A 16,521-nucleotide genomic window follows, 5' to 3' on the forward strand; every position below is an offset into this window, starting at 1 on the left:
CTACAATGTCACATGCCACTACTGCTACTGCTGCTACTAGTACAGCTGATGCTGTCACTACTACTGCTGCTACTGCTACTATTGCTACGGCTACTACTGATGCCGCTACTACTGCTGCTGCTACTAGTACTACATCTGCTACTATTGCTGTATTAACTACTATTGCTACTGCTGCTACTACTACTAGTGTTGATGCTACTGCTACGGCTGCTGCTAGTAGTGTTGATGCTACTGCTACGGCTACTACTGCTGCTACTACTACTACTACTACTGCTACTACTCAGCCTCTTGTCTCCCCCCACCAGGACTAAACATAAGACGTGGGGAGACACGGCCTTTTCTGCTGCTGCTGCCACCCTCTGAAACTCCATGCCCAAACACATCAGAGTCTCATCCACACTCATCATCTTCAAAACAGCCCTGAAAACTCACCTGTTCGAAACTACCTTCAAATAACTGCATCTCCTTTTATCTGTTTCTTTCATTTGTGTTTTGTCTTGAACTGTGTTACGGCCCCTGGCCTCTAGCCCCTCCTACTGTGTGCCTCTCCCCTTTTCTCTCTCTCTCTCTTCCTCTCCCTCGGCCCCTTCAGTGTGTCCCACAGCTGGTGTTGATTGACAGCCCTGCTCTACATGCGATTAGAGGGACAATCAAGGCTTGGCCAATCATCGCCCTACACCTGTGGCCGCTCCAGTTTAAAGGAGTAGGAGGAGTTTCCTGCTACTCCTGGCTGCCAGATTCTGTCTGTGAATTGGCATGCCATTTGATTTGATTTTTTGTACTTTACTCTTAGAGCCTCCCTTTGTTGACTTTATGTTTTGTATTGAAATCCTAAGTTGTTAAATGCCCTTCATTTATCTACATAAAGGTTACTTATTTTATTATACTATCGTGTGTTGCCTTCCTTTTTTTCCCCTAGGAAACGGTTTGTAACAAACTGTGTGAATCATCTTTGAGTGTCATGAAAAACGTTGTTGAAGTGTTAGGTATTATTACTACTGCTACTACTATTACTACTACTGCTGCTACTACTACTGCTACTAACTCTAGTATAGTACTACAATAACTATTACTACTATAATTGCTACTACTACTACTACTATTGGTACTACTGCTTCTACTACTACTGGTGGTACTGCTGCTGCTGCTACTAATACTACTACTACTACTACTGCTACTCCTGCTACTATGACAACTGCTACTGCTGATACTACTATTATTACTGCTACTACCTCTAGTATACTACTACAATAACTATTATTACTATAAATGCTATTACTACTAAGATAAGATATGCCTGTATTAGTCCCGCAGTGTACAAAGAAAGACAAACTACTACTACTACGAGTACTATTACTACTACTACTACTACGAGTACTATTACTACTACTACTTCAATGTCTTCCAGATAGTAAATTACACACAGGCTAAATAAGCACAGTGCTCATCTTTTAAACTCACAGCTCATATTGTCATTAAATTCAATTGTGTAGCTCCACACCTTTAGCTTTGCATGGGCCCATATTTGAGCTATTACTTTGTAGTGTGAAATTAGGTGTCAGGTCTGGACACAGTCTTTCTGTCAATTAAACTCAATGACTCACCTCTGCTCCTCTTTTTGTTGTAACCACCTCCTGAACAATATCTCACAAATGAAATTAAAATGTGGAGACTTTCTATAGTTTTATCTTTGCACCTGCATTTCACAGGTTCAAGTGTGATTCTGCCATTTTTGCTTTGGCTGTCTCTAACTTAATTGAATAGAAAGCAGATAGTCTCAATGAGTTATTAGCTGGAGTTTTCACATAATACGAAGGGGAGAAAATGAAAATAAACCATAGTCCGATGAGAGCAGGAGCCTGCCAGTCACAGAGTCCATTAACTGTTTACTGAAGTGGGAGCTGAACTGCACATGCATTATTTAGGCCTGGACCCAGAGAGAGTTATCCACCCAGTAACAAAGTGCATTCACTACACTGCTATGAAACCTCATTCAAGTGCTTCTCAACTCTTATACACTATTTATGGATGGCTGGGGTAGTCAAGGAGTTTAGTTCACGTTTGGTTCTGGTTTAGTCCTATAGGCCAGTCCCGATTTAGGTTGCATTCAAATTTGACCTTATTTGGCCCCAATTTCAGCCTGTTTTATTTCTGATACGGGTTTAATATGGTCTTTTGCTGGTACTTGTTTTGTCCTGGTCGTTTCAGTTTTAGCCCTGGTTTAGTCCCACTTGTGATGTGGTGAATGTACAAGTGTGAATGCACCTCAGTTGTGGCTTGGCTTAGACAGAGGGTGTGTTCACACTCATCCTGCTGTGGTCCAAGTTGAGCCCATTTTAGTTCTGGCATGGTGTAGTCCAGGTTTAGTTTAGGTCCTGTTTTCATGAGGTAATGTCACATTGTGTGGATTAGAAACTGTATACACCCTTATGGGTATAAAACTCAGGTTCCCGTGATGTAAATCCATTTTTAATAGTTAAACAACATGACTTAAAGGTTAAGGTAATGTTAAAGTACACTTTATTGTATCCGTAGGGAAATTTGTCTTCTGCATTTTATCCAGTGCCGCAGTGCAGCGCCCGTGGAACCACCTCCAGATCTTGAACTATAGGTTTGGTCAGGACTATCTTAAATGGAGTAAATGTTAACATATAGGTTAAAATAATTTATGTTAGTTAGAGTTTAGGCTAAGGTTAAGGCTAGGCAAGTAGTAACTATAGTTAAGGTTAGGATCAGTCTCCATGAAATTAATGCAAGTTAATGTAATGTTCCTAAAAAGCATGGAAGTCCAACATGTGCTGGTGCCAGTGCGAAAACATCCAGAGAGTGTGGAGTCCTGTTTAGTCTTGCTTCAGTCCTGATTTAGTACTGATTTGGTCCTGGTTTATTGCCGCATAAATCCTTATTTCAACCTGATAGTTAATTTAGTCTGGAATTAAGAGTTTAGAACCTAGTTTAAAACTCATTTAGTCCTGGTTTAGGCATGGGTCAGTGATAGATTATTGTTTACAATCAATACTTGGTCTTCGTTTAGACCTGATTTACTGGACCTGGTTTGGCACGTTGTAGCTGGCTTGGTAATAGTTCTATGTTAGCTTTCAGTAATTAATTCACATTGTAGTTGGAATTTTTAGATTTTTTACATTAGCGAAGTCACCTGGATCCTGAAGCCAATTGACAAATACGTTTGAACAAGCAACATACTATAAATGCCATTCAAATAGTCCATTGCACTATACATTTCTTCCAGAACATTTGGACAGTATGCTTTATAGGTTTCATTCCCGTAATGCATCAGAACATGTGCTCGCTGAACGCAACAATAATGGTAATAGTGACTAATCCATGAACAACACTACTCGCAGATTACTGGGATCGGCTTGTTCGTTACTGCCTCTCAATTGACTGCCTGTACTTGCTGATAATGCTCCACTCCTGTTTCTTTTTTAAAGAGCATGTGATAGGTTATACTCATTTCACCAAAATATTAGATTTAAGACTTTACTAAAAATCATGTCTTAGTTTAGTTTTTTATTTTTATTAAAAAATATATATATATATATATATATTTATTTTTAATTGTGTTTCCCAGTACACTACGATAATTTAAGGTTAATGGGGAGTGGGTTAATACGTACATTTTAAGACAAAAATTACGAGGCTCACTGCAGCACTTACAGAGAGAGAGAGGTGAGAAATGTTCAATGTAAAGTGAATTGGAGCCAGAGTTGATGTGGGGCCATGATCACTTCCTATTTATTTAACGCGGGCGGCAGCTAGCACATTAGCTATGTCCATTCATATATACAGTCTATGTCTAAACTGCACAAAATTTATGATTAAACTGGCAATAAAAACACATTAGAACACCTCTATTTTTGTTAAATGAAGGTTTAAAAAAAATGCCTTCCTTGTGATGAAATAGTCTGCATTTGATGACATACAGTATTTTATTTTATTTTTATTTCATTTAAAAAAAAATTAACTCAGTGCTCCTTCTTGTTTTGTTTTTTTTTTTGTCATTTGAAAAAAAAAAATCCACAAACTGCTACTTGATTGATGTAAAGCACTGATACATATTTAGCACAGATAATATCTCACCAAAGCAAGTAATAATTACAAAAACACAAAAACCTCATATGCACTTTAAAGCAGGCAATAGACCATGTTTCTTGCTCTGAGTACATCCCCTATACACAGACCCTTTTGGTTTGGTTGTTGGCCCATAGGCACTTTGCAGGGAACTGAGTGAAAAGCTTTGAAAGGAGAATATGGATGAATAATTAATGCATTTGACTTGGAAGAACAATAGTATGGAATAAAAGGGAACAACTAACATGGTGCGCACAGTTAGAGCAGAGCAGAAGAGAAAGAGGAAGCAGGATCTACGATGGGGTGTCCCGGGTGAGGAGGGGTGAGGAGAGGGGTATCCGAAATGCCTTGGGACAGAATACATTTAAAAAAAAAAGAGATGTATCCACAAAATCCGTTCTTTTAACAAGCAAAGCAAGCAAAAAAAAGGGACAGCCAATGTACCAACTATTTGTTCCAAGCCTGATGAAATGGATTGGGGTGAGTTGGGGAGTACAATTTTACTACAGTTACTACTACTTGTAATAATGTTAACTGTATTGCACTTTGTGTGGTTAGTAAAGAAGTAATATCCTAACTACTACTATTATTATTATTATTACTGCTATTATTATTATATGTAAATAGTATCTAACAAATCTAATGTCTACTGTCAATCTTTTATTTTATTTTGAAGTGGTTTGAGTAATGCTTTTCCATCTTCCATGGACTCAAAGCAACTTTATATCAAGGAACTACTCACACATTCATACACCAGTGTACAAAGACACTGGGGGCAAGGTGGGTGAAGTGTCGCTGCTGCACCGCTCTACCAATCATGTTTATGTCAAGAGCAGGATTTGAACCACCAACCTTCGGATCACTGAACAAATGCACTACCAACTGAGGTACTATTACCAGCTGGTTGGTAACATTTTTATTGTTTTTGTGTGTTTAAATATGAAACAATGAATTATTTTATCCCCCTGCCCGTTTGTAAGGAACAGACAGACAAAAGGAAAAACAAAAAAAGTTTGTCATTTTGAATTTCTGAATACATATTTGTTCTAACAGCAGCCCGCCAATACAACACAGATCCACATTTGGTGATCCCTTTTCCACGCTTGGAAACTTTGGCATGCTCTGAGATATCTTGAAAAATCCTCTTTCTCTTTAAAACTGGATAAAACCCATCTGTCACAAACACCCACAAGCTCGCCACTTTTTTTCCAATGTAACCCTGATAACACGAAGCGACGCAAATGCAGATACTAAAACTCAGTAACATCTGTGTAATCTTCTGTCGTGAAATGTGTACAGGGCTCACTGCTGCTGCTCCGAAGGCTCAGGGCTACGGACAATATCAAGGTCTCTCTGGTCCTTAGGCACTTTCTGTGTCTGGAACAAGCAATACAACAGCCCCTGCTCTGTAATCCTTTAACTCACAAAATCCTTGACATTTTTGGCTGATTTCCAGATTAACAATTTGTCACGGCCAAGTGTGTAATTTCAATGAGGATTTGTTTTGCAGTTTTGAGGCTTTGTCGAGGAGAGGGGATCAAGTATGTTAATGTAATTTGCAGAAAAACAAGCTAAAAAAAAAACGTTGTGCATTCTGCAATACGTTCTATTCTTTTGGGGTTTCTTGCATGCTGTGTGTTTCAAAAGTGCTAATAACAAATATGTCTTACCTGTGTCTGGTGTCCCGGTTCCTGATAATGTTCCATGGAGGAGTATTTAAAAAGAGGAGAGAGAGAGAGAGAAACATTTACAATTCAGACCATAGACACTCAGAGACTCATAGCCTGTAATAAGTCTGTTTTCTTCCTATAAAGTCAAAGTAGCTTTGATTGAGGCAGCTGCACAGGTCCTGATTAAATATTAAACACAAACAGAACGCTTTGGGCCATTGTCTACCCAAAGGATGTCCCAGTATGAAATATAGTCCAAAGTACTATCTCTGTCTGAGGAGAAAATATTCAAAGGTAGAAATAATTTAACATGTACTTAATACCTATTTCCTGTTGTAGAAAACTTGTAGTAGCCTGAGATTTGTAAAAAGAGTAGACTATGGTTGTCTAAGTTAGTAGAGGTTTATTTACCATCAGTGGGGGACCTGAATATATGCTAGTATTGTCCATTCTTACAATGCTTATGTTGTAGGGAGTATTATAAACACCGCTTTCATAGACACGCTGGCTAATCGTGTGGACATATCCATTGTGATAGCGCACATCGGCTTCAATGGCATTAAACTACAATAGTCTGAGGTGACGGAAAATGAAAGTGAAGTCCTCATGCATAGGATAAACAGCGTGTCATGTGACTCTGACAAAACAAGCACCCACAGGCTTTGATTTTGCATTACAACAAATTAATTCATGTAGAATATCTCACAGACATGAATGAAAAAATCAGAGGTCGTGTAACTTGGTTGCTATCAATATTACTAATAAACCTAATCCCCAGGCGTCAAATTGATCCTGGTCATTCCCAAATTAGCGTAGTATCCCGTAAAGAGTCAGGCCTATTTGATATGCAAAACTTCAAGTAAAGGACTGGGAATTCTACACATGGATGTATCACAGGATAACATCTAAATCTGATTACATTAAAGTCTGGGCAAATCAAACAGACCCAGATATATTTATATTTTCTGAAACCTGGCTATTCATTGTGACAGGCATTTATGCCAAAGATCACCTGTCTGTGGATCTTCTATTCTCCAGCTCAAAGCCTCAATGTTTTAAATATCTGGCTCTGTTTGTTAGTAAAAAAATGGCTATTGCTGGTATTTATCGTGCCCCTTCAGCACCTAAAAATGCTCTTAACCATCTGTTCATGATTTTTTCCCAATGGATTTTGGTGACCACTGTTGGTTGTATTCGAAATACAAAAGTGAAAAAGACACATCCATGTGCAAAGGTCAGAAGATTATATAAACATTTCAATGAACAGCCTTCATCTCTGACCTTTATTACAGTGAAATCCGGCTAGCATCAGCATTCCTTGACCCTGATATGGCCTCAAACTTTTTTTATTAATACGTTTAATGAAACTGCAGACCGACATGCACCTAAAAGAACATTTTGAATGAAAAACTAACAATTCTTGGTTCATCTCAGAAATTACAAGATTAATTAGAGAAAGAAATGCTGCCTGGAAAACGGCACATACAACTAGGTCAGGTTTGGATTGGGCATTTTTTTCTTAAAAGAAACAGATCTTTATCAACAGTAAGAAAGGCAAAAACTAACTTACTTCATATTTGCACTGATAAAGAGTCATGGAAATTTGTTTTGGAGGACAGGAAGATCCCTCTCAGATCCCTCTCACTATATTTATTATTTAATATTCACTAGTTACAATTTAAAAGAAAGCCTCATACATTTATATGCAGATGAAGCTGTTTTGTATGCAAGTGCTTCCTTTGCAGATCAGGTGAATTTAATACTGCAGCAAGATTTTAATGCAACACACAATTCCCTCATCATCTTAAATTATCACTGAATGCAAATAAAACTAAGTATATGATTTTTATGATTGAAAAAAATTGTGTATCCCATTGAATTACAAAGAATAAATAGTTCAAACAACCTTTCTTTCTGTATTAGACTATGGAGATATAATTCAAAATTCAGATTGTACTTTGAAACCTTTAGATTCACTCTTTCACTCAGCTCTTTGTTTCAGAACAGGCGATGAATTTAAACCCCATCCCTCTACACTCTATGAAAAAGCAGGTTGGCCATCGCTATCTGTCAGAAGAGAACAACACTGTATAAAATTGATTTATAAGGGACTACTTGATAGACTGGATATCTCACTTGTTTCTTCAACTTTGACAGGGAACTTTTAATACATGATCTCATGATTGTCTAGGTCTAAAAACTGGCTGCACTGGAATTGAAATGAGAAAAAAAGGTTTAACTTATTTTACTTCCCAAAAATGGAATACTTTTCAAGGACAAGCAAAACTGGATCCATTAGTGTCACAAATACACTTTAATAATTTGGTGATAAACGTTTATACTTGCACCTGCTCCTGTTTTTAATGTTTTAAATGGACCTATGTAGTTATTTGGTTTTGTTTGTATTGTACTGTAAATAGTCTCATTGGGCTCTCCCTGTATAAATAAGGATAAATCAAATGAGTGAAAATAACCTATAACCACATAACAAGGACTGAACTGGTCCTTGGTGCAGTAGTGCAATTTCTCTATCATTACCCAAGTAGTAATGATTGTTCCCAGAATATTGTCAAAAGTGCAAAAGTACTGCTCATTAAAAAAAAAAAAAAAAAAGTTAAAAAAAACAAAAACAAAATTGCTGCTACTGCTACTTACTTACTATAGTATCTTAGTACTGGTATGTTTGATGCAATGAACAGGATTCCTTCAAATAATATTATTGCCCTATTCAACTACTATTAGTACTGCTGCTACTATAACTGCTAAGGCGGTTGCTATTCCTATTTTTTCTGCTAAAACTAGAATTTCTTACTTCCACTGCTACCACTACCACTGCTAGAGAGTATACAAAAAATATTGTTACTATATACTATCCTCATTACAACTACTATCACTGATAATATTGTTATGCTACTGCACTACTACTGCTACAAATCCTACTACTACTAATACCACCATTAATTCTACTACTGTTAGCTTTACTATATCTATTACAAAGTTTTAAAACATAATAACAAGTAGCACTATTGCTATGACTGTACGTTGAAATATTTTGTGTTTACTTTAAAGTGAGAAAGTCAATTGCAGAACTAAAAATATCCAGTTTCTTCCACCTCGAGAATATTCGTCAAACAGACACTAATAACACAAAATGAAAGTGTAACGTTACATAAGGGGGAAGATTTCGCAGGACAAATGACTGTGCTGAGACTCAATGCTTGAGAAAATAGTCAAAATAGCTAGGATGTAGCGCCCGCAGCTCCATAGATACCATCGTCATAATCCGCCCAGAATATCTTTGTCACTGAGCCTGATTCCTCCTCTCATCCCAAAGACGTATTACAGAATCACAAACATCACAACACTGACTTCAAACAGATCGAACTGCAGATGCCTCAGTGCACATAATGCCATACTAACCCATATAAGGCACTCTCATTTGGGTTTCATTGTGGACAGGTCAATCTGGGGTTCACTCTTACATAACTACGTATTGGAGATCTGAAGACTTGTGCGTTACAGAAGTTGGAAAAGTCACTAATGTCAAAAGCTTATAATCTTGTCATGTTAATCTGCACTTACAAGCTCAAAGTTTAGAATGTGTTGTGAACGTTGGGACTGTGGCAGTACTTTTGTAATCTGCTGATAGAATGAAAAGTAATCCATTTATTACAAGCAAACTAATTGAGAAGAGAAAATTCATAACTTTCCCATTAAAGCGCGGGTTGTCTGTGCAGAAAAAGCTGTTCAACTAAATCTTTTTTTTTTTCTTCATTATTTTCTTGATTGAAAAGCATTGCATTGAAAAATTATAATTTATGACTCAGCACTGTGAATCACCAAATGTATTATGTATTAGGAGTTGTATTGTGAAAGTTAGACCACTAGGTCACCGAATCAGTAGCATTTTTATCTTTAGATTTCAATTATAGTCAATGAATTATGTATTTACATAACATTAGAAGAATGGTAAGGAACACTTTGCGTTACTGGAAATAACCGACATAGCACATAAATCAGGCTTACAAAAATCTGACTCTAGCTCAGTCTAAATCCCGACTCACTTGAGCTCTAGAATGGTGCGAGTGTATCCATCTGGGTGGACCCTCCTAATGAAGTTGAAGTCCCCCACATAGAGCGAGCCGTCAGGGCCGCTGGCGAGTGCCACAGGGGCGAAGAGCATCATGTCGCGGGCAGCACCGCTGCAGCTAGGCCCACACGGGACGCTGCGGTAGAAGCCGTTCCCCATGACAGTGCTGATGACAGGGGGCTGCTGGGACAGGAAGACATTTTCCCCATTTCCTTTGTGGAGGATTCCTGTGGAGGAGGAAGGCATTAAGATTAAACGCTGGAGGTGCGCTGTGTTTGAAATGTCACTGATCTTTGAACATAAATAAAGCTGGATCCAATTTAATGCAATTCAATTTGTGCTTCTGAAAATAAGGGCATGTTTTTACTGCTTTGTTGTTGACCCTGTGGGGGCTCTTCACTATTGCAGCCTTCTTAAGGTTCATTAAGATTTTATAACACACCTTAGGAATTTCATATTTCATCTCTCGCTGAAATGGAATCACCAGGAACACCGTGCATTCAGGGCTATGGAGAAAGTACATTAGAGACGACCTGGTGTGTCTAAATGTAGTGACAGAGACAGTTCCATTCCAAGGTCATTTTTTAGGTATCACATCTCGGAGAATGAGGGAACACGCAGTGTGAACGGCGCCAAGGAAGTAATTACTGCAGGAAGCGCACAATGCCGGCTAATGTGCTACAGCTATTTTCCATTACTGTCGGTGGGGTCTATTGTTTCCTTATTGTGTGGCTCGCTGCTGCAAGGAGGAGGTACGGGATGGGATTTAGTGCAGTAATAATGCTATGTGCAGATACAGACCACTGCGCAGGTTGAGAGCGTGGTGCCTGTCCAAAGACCATCCCCCCAGGTTTGAAGGCACCAGTTCAAATCCCTGCATCAGAGCCGTCCTCCTCTCCCACTGGATCGCCCCGGGACAGGACTCAAACTCATAACCCACTGCCACTGGAAAGAAACAAAGAAAAATGCGTACGGTTAAGAACTATATCTTAAGGATTAAACAAGCAATATGGACGAGGTGCTAAATACAAACAAGTGTTAACTAAATATTTTCAAGAAATTGCCAATCAATTGTGTATGCAGGTGAATCATTAAAGGGGGTGGGGACAAAATAATCATGTATTGTCCTGTCACTTACCCCCTCAAGCCCCACCCACTTCTCTATACTTGCATGTGATTATTAAAATTTAAACAAAACAAAACAAAAAACAACATCTTGATAGTACAGTAAAAAAAAAAAAAAAAAAAAAAAAAAATAATATATATATATATATATATATATATCTATATATATATATATATATATATATATATATATATATTATATATATATATATTATATATATATATATATATATATATATATATATATATACACTTTAATTATCATTGTGAATGAAGCCCAGCGGTATTAGTTTGATCAATTTCGCTATACATTTCACTTGTGTTAAAACTCCACTGCATTGAGCAGTGATTTGGGTGAATGGCCCACAGTCCCCGTCACAAGTGGAGGCGTAATCAGAGGGGGCTGTCTCCATGAAGCAGGCCTAGAATTAGCCATTTGGCCTCTCAGTTCTAATGATACACCACCATTTTCCCACTAGAAAATAACAACTACCCTCAGCGTTTTTTTGGCTTGGCCACATTATGTTTCCTCCATAATTCACTGCTGCACATCCTGTTTGATTACAAAAGGTGACAAGGCCATATGAAATGTTTAGACAGAAATGCAAAGGACTAGAAATGCTATTGACCACACACTAATGTGACCAAAATTTCATCTACTATTTTTTGTTACATTTTTGATTATTTTTGATGTTCACAGCAGACTGAACATGCACATGGAGAACATTTAGTAATTGTATTTATAGTAATTGCATCTGCTATGTTTTTTCCACTTCTTTTGCTAATGTGCATTTATATGGTACATTGATCAAGCGTCATTGGTCAATTTCCAGAGATGTTTTATTTTTTTTTTTTTTTTTTTTTTTTTCAATTGGCATGCTTAAAAGACACGTAAAGAGCTAAATTAATATTTTTTATTGCACCAAACAAGATGTTGAAAATATTGCTATGCCAAGACTAAATTATGTGACATGAAGGGAGTGTGGCGTCACCCATATCGTTCGGCTCCAGTCAAATGAAGCTCATCAAGACTGGCAGTTATAGGGTCGAATTTGGAGCCCAATTCCAACCGTGAGTATCACAGCAACTAAAAAGCCAATCCGGCGCCAGGCTGCCGAAAGTAACGCCCCTTCTCACCCACACTCCTGGTTTAGCAGGGAGTGGGTGCTTGACAACGCTGTCAATCAAACCTGTTGCCAACGCTAGTGGGAGCGACCTTGGGGAAAGAAGGCCCCTGATTTGAATTAATGTTCATATCTTGATCCATGGACAAAATAGTGAAATGAAAATACCAGGATCATGTAGACCGAGTTACTATGAACATTTTAAGGCCAAAATGATGAGGCTCACTGCAGTAGTTACAGCGCTCCTCTCTCAGAAGTGCGTGGCAGAGAGAAATGAAACAGAAACTTGTTATCGGTGAATATATGATTTTCAAAGCAACAAAAGGTAACATGGTGATCTAAATATACTATGTGTTAGCAGTTAATAGTATAGTACCCCCTCATCGGCCTTTAGCACCTCTTGTTATACTCCATTAATGATAACTTCAATAAATTAAAAGCATTAGTGTACATTACAAATACTTATTCCCTTTGAATTAGTATTGTTGGATAAATGATTACTCATTGTAAAGTTCGTGAAGTCTGTGGAGAAAAGCTGCTGTGGACTGTGTAATTAAATCAGCATGAGATCAGTGAGGTTAACTGCAGCTCATAATGTAACTTTGTTTAAAAGAGACTCAAGTGAAAGGAACAGGTTGACTACAATAGTAACTGACACCAACCTTGTCTAAGACTTGTCAATCATCTGTATCAGCCATCTCGCTCTCTCTCTCCTCCTTTCTTTCTGTCTTTCTTTTTACTCTCTCTCCCCCTTTGTCTCTCTCTCTGACAGCTCCACTGTAACTGTACAAGGCTGCGATCTAAGAAAGCCAGTGAGATCAAACAAGTCAGCAAAAAAAAAAAAAAGAAACAGTCTAAGAAGATGGTGAAAGTGCAGACTTAATACTAGGGGGGTGAATCTCTTTAAACAGAATTGCTTTGAGGGTTCACAGGGCCAACCTAAATCTTCAGCTTAATGTGGAAAATCGATAAAAGTGATTGGGCAGGAAAATAATGGGCAATTTGGTTCCATCGGGATTTAAATGGAGAACTAAACCTCAGTGTTGGAGAAAAGCTTTAAGAACTTCTTTTAAAAGCTGTTATTGTGTAGAGTGGTTATAGATATATAGCATAAACCATAAGAATAATGTTGTAATGTAGTAAAAGTGTATTTACCTTCACCGACAGACCCTCAGAATCCTACCAGTTATCACCTTTTTGCTGCAGTATGTAACATTTTGTCAGCTTGTCTCCTGGGATGTTATTACTTTCCCTGCAAGGAATGTTCCCCAGTATGATATTAAACATATATATCTTTGTGTCCATCATAGACTGTATAAAGAAGTGGACTAATTTAGTGTGACGTCACCTATAGTGTTCGGCTCAAGCAAAATTAAGCTTGCTGAGGCTGGCAGTTATAGGGGCGAATTTGGAGATGAATTTCATATTTGGAATTCCGGCCAGTATCATAGCAACCAAAGAGCCAATCTGGAACCAGGCTGTTGAAGGTAACGCCCCTTCCTGCCCACACTACTGGTTTAGCAAGGTGCAGGCTAATGTTAGCGGAAACGACCTCGGGGAAAAGTTTCTCTCTTATTAATGTTCATATCTTGATTTACAAAACAGCAAAATAAAAATACCAGGATCATGCAGAGCGGGTTAATGTGGACATTTTAAAACCGAAATGATGAGGCTCACTGCAGCAATTATAGAAAAAGGGGTGACATTTTTTCAGTGTAATGTGAATTGGAATCTACGGAGCCGGAAGCGCGCCCATCATCACTTCCAATTTGGAAACAGACTATGGTATCTATGTTGACTGCAGACAAACAAACAAAACCAAAATTTGAAAAAAAAAAAAACAAGCATTGTTGCCTTGTTGTTGAAATTGCCCCATAATGCCACCTGCTTGTCTCCATGGAAATAGGTTTAATGCTATGCCGTGGAGCATTCCTGGCAAAAAATACGGCATAGAGACAAGCATGTTGCAAACCCTCAAAAAGTCATATATTAAACTATGGTTAATGGGTGCAGGGAAAATCACTACTCTAGAATTGTACATTGCCTATTCAAATTTAAAAAAAAAAAAATAATTGATTAAAATAAATGTACAGTATGTACAGTAAAAGTGTGTGTACTTCATGGCACCCTTTCTTCATTAGAAACCCACCCTCCCCTCAGATACAGCCTGTTTTTTCTGAAGGGTAGGATTGGCGATGCCTTACGGTCAAATATATTTAGAAAAACGATGAAACCCTGTCACACTGTGTCTTTTCTGACCCTTAAAGTCACTTTGAAGAGGCAGCATCACGACCTGGAAACCAATTCATGCTTTAAAGGTTACCATAAATATACCCACCCAATAGGGACATCCTTACATTATTTTTTTTTAACGATGGAAAATACTTTAGGGACGAAATGGACAAAGCAATCTCACAGGGAACTGAAGTGAATACGATACGGTTTGAACAGAGAGGGACGGACAGGCTAATAAACAACGCGGTCTCACACGGTAGCAGTTGAAACGCACATTCAATATCTCACACAGCTTTCATTTCTTTTGCTGTCGCCCCGGGCTATGTGTTCACCCCAGCGAACAGTGCGCGATCCGCCTCTCTGCTCTACCTGTGTGTGTCACCGCCCCAACAAAACTCAAGGAAACTACACAGGAGGAGGGATCACAGAGGTACATGGGGAAAGCAGAGGAGAGGGGAGAGATCATAAGATATAACAAGCAGTGAAGAGGGAGAGGACGCTAGAGGACAGGTATGACACGGAGCTGTGGTGAGACTGAAGAGCGGAGGGCGAATTTAGCGAATCAGGTAAATAAAAGCAGAGGAGCGACCGAGCCAAGAGCAGGCAAAAAGATCAGAGGCAGCAGATGAAATCGCTCAGACAGATAAGACACAATGGAAGGCATGGATCAGCAAAAAGCTATAGAAGGGTCTAGTGCATTAGAGTGGGAACAGGTCTGGTCCAGGCACTTAAGAGGGTAGGGTGGAGGGTGAAGGGTGGCTATAGGCAGTTTGAGCGCTACTTGTTCAAAATAATAGTTTAGAGTCGTCTTTGTGTCCCTGAACTGTTCACTCTTAAAGTCAGACTCTCAGAGTCAGGTGGAGTTATGGATGACCATTCACTTCGTCTGCTGGAGGGCTGGTTAGAGGTACACAGATAAGAGTCAGCCTATTTTAGAGATTTTACAGAGTTTAAAGGGCCCATAAAATGGCATTTTCTCATGTTATAATGTTTTGTTTGTGTTTTGTATCATTAACACGCGTTACACACATGTAACACACAAAAACCCTGCATATTTAAGCTGAGCGCTTCTTGCAAACAGAAAACACTCCACCTTGTGACGTCATGTGGTAATACAGGAATCCACTGAGTTTTTAAACTCCATACATTGGATTATTTGAGCGCTGGAATTGCCAATTTCTACTGAACTAAAGGTAAAAGGTAACTTAAAAGCTACCATTACAAGACATCACAAGGTGGTACAGAGCATTTGAGCTTTGGAGATGAAGAGACACTATTAAACCAGTTACTAAAACATGTGAATGAAGCGGCACACAAGTCTAGGTATGTTTTTGAGGAACTAACAACTTTATAATATGACTTAACACTCGCCCGGACCTTGAAAGTAAAGTATTTTTAAAAGACCTTGTAAAACATAATTATGTAAACTGCATTTTAAGGCTGATCATAAATTCTCCCCAAAGGGATTTTTAAACTTATGATCTGGGAAACAGCATTTATGCCTAGTTAAATGTTGTGTCAATATTTATTTTGTTGGAATGAAAGAAACATTTTGATTTCACCTCTTCGCCTCATTACATGTCATAGATGACCATGTGTTTTTATCAAGTTTGACCATGAGGCCTGAAAACCCTTGGTAGTTTCCAGTTAACGACAGGACTGATGTTTACAAAATGAAAATGGAGGACATGTTTCTTCTTTTGAGTGGCTGTATCACACATATAAACTCTGCCCTATTACCGCACTGGGCTCTGAAATTCTGCCCACTGCACTTTACATTGAACAGCCTTCCGCTGTCTATCAGAGTGGACTCATCCTCTTCAGTGAGGCTACAGATGCAGCTCAGTGGGAGGTATGAAATTGTATGTTCCAAATTCATTATTAAAAAGTATTTTTTTTCAGTGCGACCACTTTTAAAACATTATAAATGTGCGTTTTATAAAAGCAGGGTTCGAGAAGTGAATCATGGGCTATCATTAATTATCTCCTCCTATTGTTCAGCAGGAGTCTGTACAATTGGTTGATTACTTACTGTATAATACGTCTATAAGTGGCTCTTAAGTACAGCGTTCACACATTGATTAGACATGATTAGAACGCCTTAATGCGGATATAAAAACACATTCGCTTTGCATTTGAATAGGCCTTTTTCCTTTGACGAACCAGCGCCATCATCCCTGTGAAA

General features: G+C 38.4%; 1 protein-coding gene across 1 annotated transcript in view; it reads right to left on the reverse strand.

Annotated features, from left to right (window-relative positions):
• The window catches only part of tenm1 (teneurin transmembrane protein 1), a 431,225-nt gene that overhangs the window by 96,651 nt on the left and 318,053 nt on the right, over positions 1-16,521 (reverse strand). Inside the window, exons 19-21 of the mRNA XM_033974050.2 lie at positions 10,654-10,797; positions 9,827-10,079; positions 5,763-5,783 (exon numbers count right to left, since the gene is read on the reverse strand). Of these exons, the coding sequence (XP_033829941.1) occupies positions 5,763-5,783; positions 9,827-10,079; positions 10,654-10,797 (418 nt within the window). The remainder of the gene's footprint in view (positions 1-5,762; positions 5,784-9,826; positions 10,080-10,653; positions 10,798-16,521) is intronic.

Source organism: Periophthalmus magnuspinnatus, chromosome 10 (genome assembly GCF_009829125.3).
Source record: "Periophthalmus magnuspinnatus isolate fPerMag1 chromosome 10, fPerMag1.2.pri, whole genome shotgun sequence".
Taxonomy (NCBI): Eukaryota; Metazoa; Chordata; class Actinopteri; order Gobiiformes; family Gobiidae; genus Periophthalmus; species Periophthalmus magnuspinnatus.